Source organism: Neolamprologus multifasciatus, chromosome 6, assembly GCF_963576455.1.
Source record: "Neolamprologus multifasciatus chromosome 6, fNeoMul1.2, whole genome shotgun sequence".
Classification (NCBI taxonomy): domain Eukaryota; kingdom Metazoa; phylum Chordata; class Actinopteri; order Cichliformes; family Cichlidae; genus Neolamprologus; species Neolamprologus multifasciatus.
Genome location: NC_140444.1, coordinates 8,274,740 through 8,288,495, shown reverse-complemented (window position 1 = coordinate 8,288,495; position 13,756 = coordinate 8,274,740). Strand labels below are relative to the sequence as shown.

Here is a 13,756-nt window from a genome sequence, read left to right as displayed (position 1 = left end):
GCATTTTTGGCAGAAGATGCTGAAGAATCGAGCCTACACTTGTGGCAGTGATTCAAATTCTGCAGCAGAAGGAGCATGCCTGCCTCCTCTCACGAACTGGTTGGTAAAGGCAAAAAGGCAGCGATAAAGCAGACATACATGTGTAGATTTCAGGAAGCTGAGGAGACAAGCCCCCGTCAGAAATTTACAGACAAACACATGCATTTGTCCATTCTTAATAAAATGAAGGAAGCAGAGGAATTATTGAGAAGAAATGGGCAGTGCAGGAATGGGCATCTCTTTTACTAGAAAATATGAATTCTGTGTTTATAATACAGCGCTTTTTGGTAATAAACATCCTTAAACATACACAATGTTTTAATGTCAGTCAGCAGCTGTATTGCCTTTCCGCTGCAACCATGCACGGACGACCAGAAGAGCTGATAGCCATGAAAGAGCCAGAAAGAAAAACAAGGAAGTCTAATATTAGGACATCTTTTCTCTAGAAAGTCTAAAAAACAAGTGAGCCACTTTGTCAAAGTACTGCTGCTACTTCCCTGGCTAAACCTTAAAAACAACAAAGCAGAGATATGCAAGATTCCTAATAAATAAATACATAAAGTGCAATTAACATTGACATGTTAATTGCACTTTATGTATTTATTTATTACATAAAGTGCAATGGCAGGATTATTATCCCTGCCATTCTAGGGACATGGCAGAAGAGAACAACACTCTCGCCAGTTAATTAGGAACTGCCTTTTTCAGCTAAGAAACATCTCCAAACTGCGAACTTTGCTGTCTAAGTCTGAGTTAGAAATGGTTATTCATGCTTTTATTTCTTCTCGCTTAGATTATTGTAACAGCCTTTTTCTTTGTTTGAGCAAAAGGAATCTTGACCGTCTCCAGTTAGTCCAGAATGCTGCTGCAAGGCTTTTAACTAAGACACGGAAAAGAGAGCACATTACACCAGTGTTACGTTCATTACACTGGCTTCCAGTACATTTTAGAATTCATTTTGAAATCTTGGTACTGACTTTTAAAGCTTTGAATTGTGATGCCCCTGCTTACATTTCTGATCTTTTAGAACCCCACGTTCCCTCTCGCAGCCTGAGATCTTCTAATCAAAGGCTGTTGGTAGTCCCACGAACTCGTTTTAAGACCAGAGGAGATAGATCTTTTAGACCGGTGGCCCCCAGGTTGTGGAATGATCTCCCTCCATCATTACGTTGCCTTGATTGTATTTATTCTTTTAAAAAGCAGCTTAAGACTCATTTATTTAGATTGGCTTTTAATTAGATTTGTGCTGTGTTTTATTATTAATGTATTTTATGTATTTCTGTTTTATATTACTGCGAAGCACTTTGTGGTTTTTATCCTGTGAAAAGTGCTATATAAATAAATTGATTTGATTTGATTTGATGAATAGATGCCATCTTTAAGAGGTTACCTTCTCAAATTTTCTAAAAGTAGCCTGGTGCAGTATTGTCTCCTTATGCTCTGACTTCCTCAAATGGAACCAAGCAAACATAAATGAGGACTGGAGAGCAAATTGTGCATCTGCCTTGATGTATCAAAGCCAATATACAGAAAGAAACCTGGAGCATAATTAAGCAAAATCAACTGCAGTCTATGTTGAACTGTTACCTGGTGCCTGATTATATAGGTTTTCATTGGCATTAATAAGAACATTCCTACCACATATTGATACATAAAATAGATACATTTGTGCAGATTCACTTGAATGTGACAAAGCAAGTGTCTGATGCTTAAAATATCACTATAGTATAAATATTTTGTGTAATATTTTTTGACGGTGGGAGAAAGCACAGTTCCTAAAGAAACAACGTGTGTCTGACTAAACAAATAGAAACAGACTTAATCAGGGTGGCATGAGTGCCCACTATTCTCTAGTGGGCCCTGTGATCACTGTGGCCAACAGAATAGCAGAATTGACGGGTTCAGACCTGAGTTCCTGTGCTTTACATAGAGACCAGGGTCACCAAGAGCACATGTAGTAGATGTGAAAGGGTCTGGAGCACTGTGGGAATGTATGGTTAAAATGTGATTAGTAGCTAAAGTGCTTTTTGTGTTCGGTAAGACCAGAGAAGTGCTATAGAAATTCCAGTACATAATAACTTTAGGTATAGGCTAATGTAATGTTTCAGATAAACTCAAAGTGCATAAGTCTGTGAAAAACCTCTCTAAATAATTGTTCTCAGGAGCTTTTATTAGTCCATCCATAACAACAAACAGAGGCTTAGCACTAATTGCATAATTGTGCTGGGATTCAGATAGTTAAGCTACGCTCTAAGTCAGATTTATTTTGTTTCCAGTATCACAAAATCCCCTTTATATTATCTTCCAAACATCGTATAAGTGCTAACAGCTTCTATTCCCGCATAAAATATACTGAAATGTAGATAAACTTAGTTTTAGAGAGCAATGGATAAAAAAGACATGAACAAGCAGTCAAAAAATTTCAGCAAAACTTGGAAAATGAACACAACCTGAGCCATGCTCGACACAATGTTTTATCACAGTTGTCCTTATTCTAACCTTTTTTGGAGCACACACACACATACACACAAAAACCTAATAACTGTGCTCAGAGAGCTTTTGTTCACAGCACAGAGTTGTCTTTCTGGTTGCTTTTGGTACGTCATTCAATCACTGCTGCTGTCCTGTGCGAGACACTGAGACATTCACTGTGGTTATTATCTGACATGTTGGTATGGAGATGTATTATTCAGTCTACTCAACCATATGCTCCCACAAACATAAAGTGGTTAAGAAGAGAAGCAGCAAACACTGTCTGAGATGCCAATCATTGCAGAAATAGTTCAGCTGTGCGCACTTTAGGGAGGGTTCCTATTCACATCTGTAACTTATAGCAGGACAAAGCAAGTTTGATGTAATTCAAGCATGAATAAAGGCTGGATTTGTCACAAGTATTGGCTTTCAGTAGGCTACTATACACTGGGTTTGTTAGATTCAACCGACAACATTCATTGTTTCTAACAACAGGAAAATAACAACATTAACAACCAAGGAGTTGCTAGTTACTGGGTTCTATTCCACACACTATACAGGGAGTTATGGTAAAAAGAATAAAAACTAAAAACAGTATTTTTTCATTGGCTTCCAGGAAGGCTCAGGGTGAAATGTGAGCTCAAAAAAACAGAGGTGGGGTAGAGTGTGTTGGTGCAACAGTGACACCTGACTATTGCCAAAACAAACCCAGTTACACAATAAGTATAGACACGAAGCATCAATTTATGAAAATCATTTAATACTGTTATAATGTTAAAATACATGTTTTCATTTACAGTATACTAAATATCTTTATAGCACCGGCTAAGACACAAAATAACAATTACAGAGGTGAAACAATTGTCGCGGAAAGTCTTGGACACAATCATCCCATTTTATATTTCATGTTTTTGGGAGACATTGAGGATTGTGTTGTCGCTTTACAACTTGCCCTTCTTCTTCAACATCTTCATCTTGGTCTTTTTCTTGGAGTGGGAGTCAATGATTAGCTGAGACTGAAGCTTCAGCGCTTCACGCGTGATGACCTTAGCTTTGCCCTCGTCAGTCTCATTCTCTGCAACAGAAACGGTGAAGTAAGTAGGGATGTAGACAGTGTGCAGTCATTACTGTTGGTGTGTAAAAGGATACCAACTTACTGTCATGGAGGGGGTCATGTGCTTGATCCACAGGTTGTTTGGCTCTGGTGATGTATGCTGACAGTTCTTCTTCACTTCTTATGTACAACTAATAAAGAAACATCAAGTCAGAAATTAAGATCTCAAATCTCAAATTCCATTAAAAATCTGTGAGTCATAAGCCCTGCCCACATTTAAAGCAATTCACTTACTGGCTTGTGCCTTCTTCAGGGTGTAGAGATACAAAGATAGCAACATGACGATTATAGTTTCATTCTCTGCAGGTGTGCAACACTAAACACATGCATCCTTTTCTGTTTTTTATGTCACCAGGGGGAACAATGAGTACAACATTTCTGTAACCTTGCAAGTTACCTCCCAAAATTATTCAATTGATAAATAAAGGGACACTGCCCTGTAAGATCGCAGCTATCATAGGGTGAAAGACTGTTAAGGTTGTCTGTGAAGGTTCTCAGTCATCCAGGTCATTGTAGTCAAAGGAGCTTGCAAAGAAAAGCGTCTGGACTTCTTTAAGTTGCTTGAAGACGTTTCACCTCTCATCCTGAAGAAGCTTCTCGGATGAGACGTGAAACGTCTTCAAGCAACTTAAAGAAGTCCAGACGCTTTTCTTTGCAAGCTCCTTTGAAGACTGTTAAGGTTGTACCCTGATAAATAAAACATCAAAGTCCACATTCCTAACAGGTGGACATGTAAAAAAAAACTCTTTGAAAAAAAGTACATGGTTCAAAAATCTTTTTTTCATGCCTAAAGATGATCAAAAATACTTAAGAAAAAAAATCCTGATTGAGGTTGTCATGATTCATACATGAAAGGGTTAAGTGTAGTGAACATATCAGCATTCTCAGGTTTGGCCTGTGCTTTGATGCAGTGTTTCCTGCTGCAGAAAACAGATGTTATGTTGATGAAGATGATCTTAATTAATGTTAATAATAATTCAGCTCAGCCTAACAGCACCAGATCTTACATCCTGCAGAAAAAACAAAACAAAAATAGCCTTTTTTATATTTAAAAATATTAATACAATTTAACTAATATAATTTGATATTTCATACTTGTTTAAATCTGCAAAATAATATGGAAATAGTAATAACCTTGAAATAAGGTGTCGTAAACCACCTCTTTTATCACTGTGACAGAAAATGGGATGGCTATCATTAGCTTTTAGCAAGATGCCTAATCTAGACAGATCATCTGCTTACATACATTTGTACTGTAGTCTGCTTGCATTAACGATGATTGCAGTAACAAGTATTGCTGTTTCAATTTTTCAAAAGTTTTTTGTAATGAAATGATTTACTCAACGAATCATTGCAGCCCTCTTAAATACAGTGAATAACTTAGTTAAAAGCTTATTGAAATTTAACCACCTTATCACATAATACCAGCTACTTGTTTTATATTATCCAATATGATTCTTAACATAGCCCATGTTAGCAGTGGTTACTAGGCAATGTCTACAACATTGACCCTCTCAGGACCAAATTAAGTTTTTTGTTGTTAATGCACAACCAAGTCCTGCAGTGGTACTTCTGAGTAAAAAAAACTCATAAAATATGTATGTGGGGTAATCAGGTTGTTAGGTCTTAACTGTTGCAAATCTGCAACGTCTGCCTGGAGAGGGTTAACTTGCAAAAGCTAAGATGAACAGACTGATCTTTGCCACACTTCAAATTCTCCTTTAGTAGAGGTACAAAGGAAAGCCAAGTAAAGTTCAACTGCACCAGCCAGGCAAATAAGGCTGGACTGATTTCCAAATTATCAGCTCAGAGTTGCGTCAGTTACAAAGATCGTACCATTTAAAAATGGACCTGTGACCCATATTATCAATGTCATGGTTGAATGTCAGGCAGACTGTTGCACGTTTCCTGTCATATACTCTGTATCTCATATTCTCAAAGTGAGAAGGTGCTGTTGAGTGTTCAGTCAAGAGCAAACACTTCAGGTGCCTCTAATGGTTACCTTTCCATACTGATAAGTAAAGCAAAGAAAGCACAGCAGCTTTTACACAGCAGCTTTTACACAGCTTTATGTAAGCTGTGAAAAGCTCAAGCTCAGACAGTGTTTAAATTTCAAACTGTGACAGTCTAATTATAGCGTACAAGTTGTCTGACAATGTTCCCAAACGTTTTCCTGTTAATAGCTCTGATCGGGTGACTCTCAACTCCTCAAAGGCACCTGTTCATAAGTGTTATACTATATATGTATAATGTTCTAACATTCTCTGTTAATAGAGACACCATGTGCAATGCAATCAATGTTGTGCCCATGCCTTTCCCACTTTGACTGCTACATCTTTGCTAGAACTACCTCTGCAAATGTCAACCATGTTTTCTATATCCCATCCAGACTCAGGACCAATGTTCCCTCTGCACAATTGCGCACTGCTGGCACAGTCTCTGCGCACAGAAAATCTGTGTTGCGCACAAAAAAATCTAATCTGAATTGAAATTAAAATTAATACTTCAACAATCCTGTTTTGCAGTGTTAGTCAGTGAGTGACTGGCTGCTCCCATATGGGATTAGAACGATGCCACCTTATCCCATAGTTCAGCCAATAATGCGTATATACGCAGCCAATCAACGTCATTGACAGGCTATGATAGCGTCCTTATGTGCCGACACCGGTGTTTTAGCTAGCAAAGCGGCGTGGCTGATGTGGAGTGAAGCCACGTTAATGACGTGTACAACCATTGGAGATGTGAGCAGGACAGACGGAACAATTGACAGAAAAAGTGTGGACTTTATACCAGTTTTTAAATTGTGTTGATAGGCCACGTAAAACCAGAGTTATGATAAAATTATATGCAATGTTTGGTTTTCTTCCTGAATACTATCGTTGTTTATATTTACTGCGGGAAGAAATGGTAAAAACGCTATAAGAAAAACGCTTGAAAGCACTCTCCACCTGTGAGCAAAAACAGAACCAAAAAAACCCCACCCTTTCCTATTGGTGGAAAAATGTACGATGTCGACCAATCAAAAAATGATATGGCAACATGGCATTTAGTTGTTAAGAAACGGGAGGAAGTTTTAGGAGTGACAGCGGTGTTTTGAGATGTGAGAGATTTGCGACGTTTAGCGCAAATCTTGTGTTGTTAGTGTGTAGTGTAGTCAATAGTTTTGTTGTGTGTGTCAGAACAATGAGGCGACTGCTGAATGTAACAGCTGTTACAGGAGTGATACATCTCCTGTTGTCACAACTGCAGGTATCAGGCTGTTGTTCTCCTTTATCTCATAGTGGACAGAAATAATTTTTTGGAGTGGCACAAATAATTTGTGTGGCATTAGATTTGATGCAGAACAGCTGATTGTTCTGTAAATAGTTTGAAATGTTTATTTTAAAAACGCCTTGGCTGCATTTTTAGGTAAACAGCTGCAAAAAACTTTGTTGTTTGCAAAACTCAGTAACTTTTTTAAATAAGTAACTATATAATTAATTGCCCAATATTGGTCATTATATACTGTATTTTGCAGACAGAGAGTTACAGGACTCTCTCCCAGACCACAGACTCATACTCATAATACAAGTCAGAGCTTTATAAAATATAAATAAAAAAGTTGTGTTTTCAAAATTGGAGTTTTTGAAACTCCAATTTTGGAGTTGGAATTCAAGTTATTTTTACTTCCAATAGTGTTAACATACTACACAGGTCATGAACAAGATTTTTTAAATTTTAATTGTAAGTGGGCTAAAGCAGTTAATTAAAAGTAGTCTAACATAAATGCTGTAATTTGATTATTTTAATAAACCATGTAACTTGGATGGATTCAGTGCTGGCGTGACCACAGTGCACACGTCTGCTGTTGCTCACTGTGGTCCAAGGGACCGCTCAGGGAGTTTGTGCGTTCGCTCAGACACATGAAAAATTAGAGGGAACATTGCTCAGGACCTGTCTTTAAAATAGCCGTGTTGCTACAGAGGGCCTTTGTCTCACCTTGTTTTTTTCCAGCTCCTTCATTATACCAGCCACATCCTTCCCCTGAAGTTCTTTGTGCAGTGACAATAATTTCTTCTCACACTGGGCCATCAGCTCCAGAACAAAGTGATCAGAATCTGGATCCACTTCAGGAACTGTGTCCTCACTCTTGAAGAAGATGAGTGAACAAACATAAAAAGGAATTACACTTAAAAAGCTTTGTGTTCGAGGGCAGAAAAATATTTTAATATTAGGAATAAGTGATAAACTGGCTATTTCAATATTATGACTGGTTGAAATCGTTAGTACCAGTGAGATGTGTTGAAGTTTGTTGGCCAGGTGCTCAACTCCAGCTTGGGCAGTGTGAAGAGTCTTCAAGAGCCAATCCAGTCGCTCTTTGGCTGCTTCACACTTCTGCTGCTGAGTCTGCAGGTGCTGCTCAGACTCCTGCAGGGCCTGCTGGTCACTAATGACAGAGAAAGAGCAGAGGCTTTAGAACAATTTTTATACATATACATATAATTTGCCCTCACAAATCTGATGCTGTGATACAGACAGACACTGTGATAGCTGTTGCATTAAAGTTTTAAATACATTGCTTACCAAGTGTATTTTTATTTGCTTCAGTTGCCCTAAATTAACAGCATTTGTAATAATCAAAATCATATTTATGCTTGAGTTTTTGTAGTTATCCATGAATATTCAATTTCATGGACAACAATTCGAAAAAATTAGTAAAGCACATTATTATTTGTGATTAAGATGTCAAATTACTGTTATTTACTTGCATTTCTGGACATAAAAATTATTTTTATGCCCAGTGTGCCGGCTCAAACCTTTGTATAAGTTACACAGAATGAGTTATAAATTATATTTATCTTACTAAATATAATTTTTAGTTCTTGTAGTTCTGTAGTTCTTGACAGATTTCTAAAATATTTGTGTTTACTTGTTTTTATCACAAGAGTAATAATAGATTTCAACCATTGTCAAGCAGATGTCTATACTTCACCTGGGGTGTTTAACCTGTCTAAAATATTTCATCTCCTCAAACTGTTGGCTCAGAAGCTCCTTCTCTTCCTTCAGCTGCAGCAGGACTTTCTCATTCTCTTCCTTCCTTTTCAGCAGATGCTGGTGTGTCTCCTCCTGAGAGTTAAAGCACTCCAGTATCTCCTACACAAACACAGAATGGATGAAAAACAGAATAACAGCAACTACACTGTGTGTACTAGAATCAGTGGGAACATTTATACCTGTATGTCTGTGACACCTGTGGTCTCGCTGATGTGCCTGAAGGCCTCCTCAAAAGTAGAGATTTTTTTCAAATCTTCTTCTTCCATCCCGGTGATGATGTGCTGGGCCTCACCGCTTAGTTTTTCTGGCAGAGTTATCTGATCATGCAGGTATTAATCATTCCAAATGTAAATCACTCTTCTTCCCTTATTATTATTTTACCAAAGAATAGGGAGGCCTTCACTGTGGATTAGGTTTAGGCTGCTCTGCTTTAGCTTTCTTTCCTTGTGAAAATCTCAAGTTATTCGCATCCATACATTTAATACCCCACTGATATAATTACGGCTATACATTTCTCGGTAAGTAAAATTTAATACATTTTTATCATTCTCTGTATTCATTTTGTCTAAAGTCTGAGCCAGTTAACGACACATTCTCAAGCTGTAATTACAATATGTGTCACCTTATGTCTCTCACCCTTATATCGACTTTTTCAGGCTGGGCCTTGCATTCCTTAACCTTTTTCCTGTAACTTGCTATTATACGCGCCCTCTCCTTACTGTCCTTGTAAAGCAGCTCTTCCCGCTTCTGCAACTCATCCTGCAAAGAACAAGAAGAATGGCTGAAAAACTTGTTTTGGTTCACTGTGAAACAAACAGATTGTTAGTATGACAGAATCGTATTATTACTTATAATATAGACCAGAAGGAAGTGTCTGAGATAAATGTGGACAGACATGTTATCCTCAATCACTTCATTTTATCTTTACAAGATAAGATAAGGTAAGGCAAGGCTAGTGTATTAGTGTTTCCAAGTTATACCTCCTAATTTATAATTCCAGCAAATCGTCTGACTTATGAGAGCAATAGGGAGCGGATTCTAATTCTTACACTGTATCTTGAAACATTTATGCTTTTAACTCATCACACAGGATATATCTTATAGGCCACCTTAGTAGCTTCTTTGGAGAGCTGTTGGTCATTATTCATGATCTGCAGCTCATTCATCTCCTCTCTTTGCTTCAGGATTTCTGCTTCCAGACAGTCCAACTGGCCCTTGTAAGTGAGACTCTCCTCCTGAGGTGGTGAAGGTGGAAAAGTGAGTGTACATGAAATAATCAGAATCCGAAATATGGTTGTCCATGTGAGAGAAATGAAGTATTTGGATTACCTGACTGTGATCAAGAAATTAAAACCAAATCAAGACAAAATGTGCACTAACACAAAATTTAATTTAAATAATATTTTAATCATATAATCCTTACGATTTTCAACAGTCAGGTCCCATTGATGCTGTTATTTATTGCTAACATTGTATTTAAATTAGGAACTTATCGATTGACATCCTGTAATTACCTTTCTATTTTGTAGTTTTTGATGGGGTTTTTTTCAGCAGGTTTAAAAATTCCTGAACTGGATTTAAAATCTCCACCTGTGTATGTAACAGTGTGTTTGTTTGCACTATAAACAGACAGATCACTTGCTCTATTTCTGTCAAAGGGGCTTTTGATGGTGTGGCAGCAGTTATATATACCGTACTTGCTCTTACAGTAGCAATTAAACCACATATAAAAAAATGGAAAAAAAACTTTAAATGTAAATACATTTGACTGGTTTCCTTGGAAAACAGGAATCGAGAACTAGTATGTCAATTGAAGAATAAACAGGGACAAAAAGTACAGTATCAAACAGAGTCCCATATAACAGTCAACCAACTGCAGAGTACAGCAAAGATGTACTATTTGCTGCAAAACTGCCAAACAGCAATGAATAATAGACTCTGTACAAAACACTGCTCATGTTCGAGTGCTTCCACTTGCATGCAGGCATCTGCTAATGCATAATGGAGAGTTAACAGCTAGCGTGAATAGCAAAATATTCACTACAAATTTACTGATATTTCAAAAAATATCTGAGACAAACCATTACAGGACAATTAACAAATTCTCTAACAAAAATCACATCAAATGAAGATAAGTTTAAGCGTAACAAAACATTTTCTCGCATGCTGGACTTACGTGTAAGTGATTTTTGAATTTCAGATAGTTAACCATGATGTTCTGAGCTTCCATGCATTTAAACTGGGTTTTCTCCAGATCATTCTCCAGAGCCTGCAGTTTCTAAACATAAACACAAATCACTGGTCATCGTGATCTATGATCTGTCATTTTGCACAAGTCTGCAAATGAGCACAACAAACAACAAAAAGTAATCCCAAGAAAATTTGATTTTTGGGGGGTCAGAGAGGTAATTACCATGGCATCGTCCTTTTTTTTCCGAGTGCGAGCATCAGAGGATAGTTTACTGCTTCTGCTCTCTGATTTCAGCTTCTGGTACTCCATCTTTAACTGATTGAGGTGACGCTGGTAGACCTCATTTGTGTGTTTTACAGCATTGATACACTTCCTCTTGAACAGCACTCCTTCATTTAGCATTTTATTTACTTCCTGAAAAACATGCAGGCGTTTGTGAGGAATGCGGTACAGTCAATAAAACATACAATAAAACTATATTTACTGACACTGCATACAGTAATGAAAAAGAAAGTTTTCACGGGGTTGTGAAAAACTATGTACACCGTTTTCTAGTGGAATTAAGTGGATGAGTAATTACACACTTGATTAATTGATCATCAACAAGTGTGATCACCTGTATATAAACAGGTTTTGCAAGTTTGCTGGTCCAGCAATCATCCTAGGAGTAGATGCAAATTAATTCTGAGGTCAGAAAATAGCAAAAAGACATTAACCTAATTCTGCTAAAGGATTCAAGGATTCTTTATTGTCATTCGCATCACATGTTTACATAAGGTGGAACGAAATTACGTGCACACGGTCCTGGAGCAAAAGAAACAGAATAAGAAGAAACAATAAGAAGTAATAGGTAGTACAAATAAATGGAGTGCAACAACCTGAGTACCAGTATGGAGTATAGATATAGCAGCAAACGGGCATTATGTAAAGGTGTACTTAGTTTATAGAAATGTGAAAACTTTCTTCTATTTAATATAAAATAGGAATTCCCATCATATTACACTTTATTTTTTCATGATGTGTACACTGACTTCCTCTCACCTTCACTGTGCTGTTGCAGAAGGCCTTCCCCTCCATATCTCTGTTTTTAAAGGCCACTTTGATTATATGTTCATCAGGCTAAGAGGAAAGACAAGACAATGACTGAGACACATTTGATCTGGATGACTCCATGTGGGGAGTGCAAAGCATTTTTTTTAATCTCTTGTCTCTGTGTCTTTTATTTTGATGAGTTTTAGTTTATTAAAACACTGCACTTTAGGACACTTTTTTCTAATGTTTGACTTTTACCCAGTAGAAAGGATTTTTTTAAAAGTGCAGATTAACCTGTATTTTGCTGCCAAAGCCGTGCCCAGGTGCAACTCACTACTAGCTATACAGACTGACATAAATTACCTGAAAGAAAAGCAAATGAAGCAAAAAATAAACATTTATAATTAGTTGTGGTATGTGTGAGATTCCTAATTTTCCTGATGTCAGGTATTGCTCAAAAGAGATGTACCAATCTATGGATCTAGGGTTAAAACTTTCCTTCTTGATAAAGTTTATAGTTAAGACCCTGAACCCTTCCTCAGTTACGCTGAAATAGGCTTAGAGTGTTTCTTCTTCACTTACCTTCCCTCACAATCAAGTGGCAGTGGCAGAACCACAATCCCCCCTTTAGCCTGGCTCTGCTGGAGGTTTCTTCCTGTTAAAAGGAGGTTTTTCCTTGCTATTGTCACCAAGCACTTGCTCGTAGGGAGTCGTTTGCTTGTTAGAGTTTTGTCTGTATTATTTTAGGGTCGTTAGTTTGCAATATAAAGTGCCTTGAGGCAACTGTTTTCGTGATGTGGTGCAATATAAATAAAACTAAGTTAAAATAAAATGTGCCCAACCTTGATCTGTAACCTTTATTATTTCAGTAAGTTGGATTTATCCAAATTTGAGACCACTTCCCCACAATTAAAAATATGTTCCATGTTTACTTTGTTGTGATCTGATCGCCTTACTTACAGCCTTAGTTTCTGCCAGCTGTTTACGCAGGTTCTCGTTCTCCTGCCTCAGCTGACGGATAAACTCTTTTTGCTTCCTGGTGGTAGCCTCAGTCCTCTCATAACGTGCTGTTTTTTCGCACTCTAGTGGACAAATATAATAATGCATGGAAATAGGCGATCCATTTTATTCGACTTAATTATATGAATTATAAGGCATTAAGAATTAATGTATATTCATTCACGCTAAATATGGCAGTTAGCTGGCTGATTCCAGCTAACCCATGCCTACTAGCATGAAATTAAATCAAGGCACCCACTGCATTTCAAACAAACATACCAAGAAATTTGATTTTACGCTGAAGCTCCACTTTCTGATAGGATATGCTGCCACTGACCGCCATTTTTGTGAGTTAGCACAGAGTGCGCAAAGGAGAAATTATCCCGTATTTCGTTTTAGCTTGAGCTAACCGCAAAATTCCGGTATGTTTTACGTGCACATGTTGCCTAGCAACATGTACATTTATAACGGGACTGAAAGTTAGGGATCTTTCGAGCATTCCTTTTTTTTAAAGCTGTATTTTCTGTCTCGAACGCCCACAAGTCTAGTAGAATTATTACACTTTCACAATTATTCTAATTATAATATTGTACGTTGTATGGGCTGCTGTACCTCAGAATGAATGCTGAGATTTAACGGCTTGACGGCCGTCGTAGAGACGGTTCTCAACTTGTTCCCTGTAGAACCCTGTTATAGTGTTATAGTGTAGTAGTTTTTACCAAGATAAAGATATTTACAAAAATAAAATTATTTTGTATATGCTATTTCATTTTATGTAAATATTACTGTTATTTGCCAACATTATCAAGCAGCACCACACAGTAATGGACAGCTGGACTGAGTAAATCAGTCATAATGATAATCCAATGATAAAG

General features: G+C 37.4%; 1 protein-coding gene across 3 annotated transcripts; it reads right to left on the bottom strand.

Moving 5' to 3' along the window:
- Nucleotides 1–773: 773 nt before the first annotated feature.
- Nucleotides 774–13,681, bottom strand: LOC146516314 (outer dynein arm-docking complex subunit 3-like). Of its 3 annotated transcripts, none has more exons than XM_085162828.1 (13): nucleotides 13,161–13,681; nucleotides 12,843–12,964; nucleotides 11,892–11,969; nucleotides 11,073–11,264; nucleotides 10,836–10,937; nucleotides 9,769–9,894; nucleotides 9,296–9,418; nucleotides 8,839–8,976; nucleotides 8,598–8,758; nucleotides 7,895–8,051; nucleotides 7,604–7,753; nucleotides 3,669–3,756; nucleotides 774–3,586 (listed from the first exon to the last, which is right to left on the bottom strand). In XM_085162828.1, exons 1-13 carry the CDS (start codon nucleotides 13,222–13,224, stop codon nucleotides 3,453–3,455), a joined length of 1,635 nt encoding a protein of 544 aa, XP_085018954.1. In that variant the 5' UTR covers nucleotides 13,225–13,681; the 3' UTR covers nucleotides 774–3,452. The 3 variants fall into 3 exon arrangements, with proteins under 3 accessions (XP_085018954.1, XP_085018955.1, XP_085018956.1); XM_085162829.1 differs by lacking the exon at nucleotides 13,161–13,681 and adding an exon at nucleotides 12,465–12,537 and having other exon boundaries at nucleotides 12,843–12,955; XM_085162830.1 differs by lacking the exon at nucleotides 13,161–13,681 and adding an exon at nucleotides 12,177–12,245 and having other exon boundaries at nucleotides 12,843–12,875.
- Between the last annotated feature and the right edge of the window lie 75 nt (nucleotides 13,682–13,756).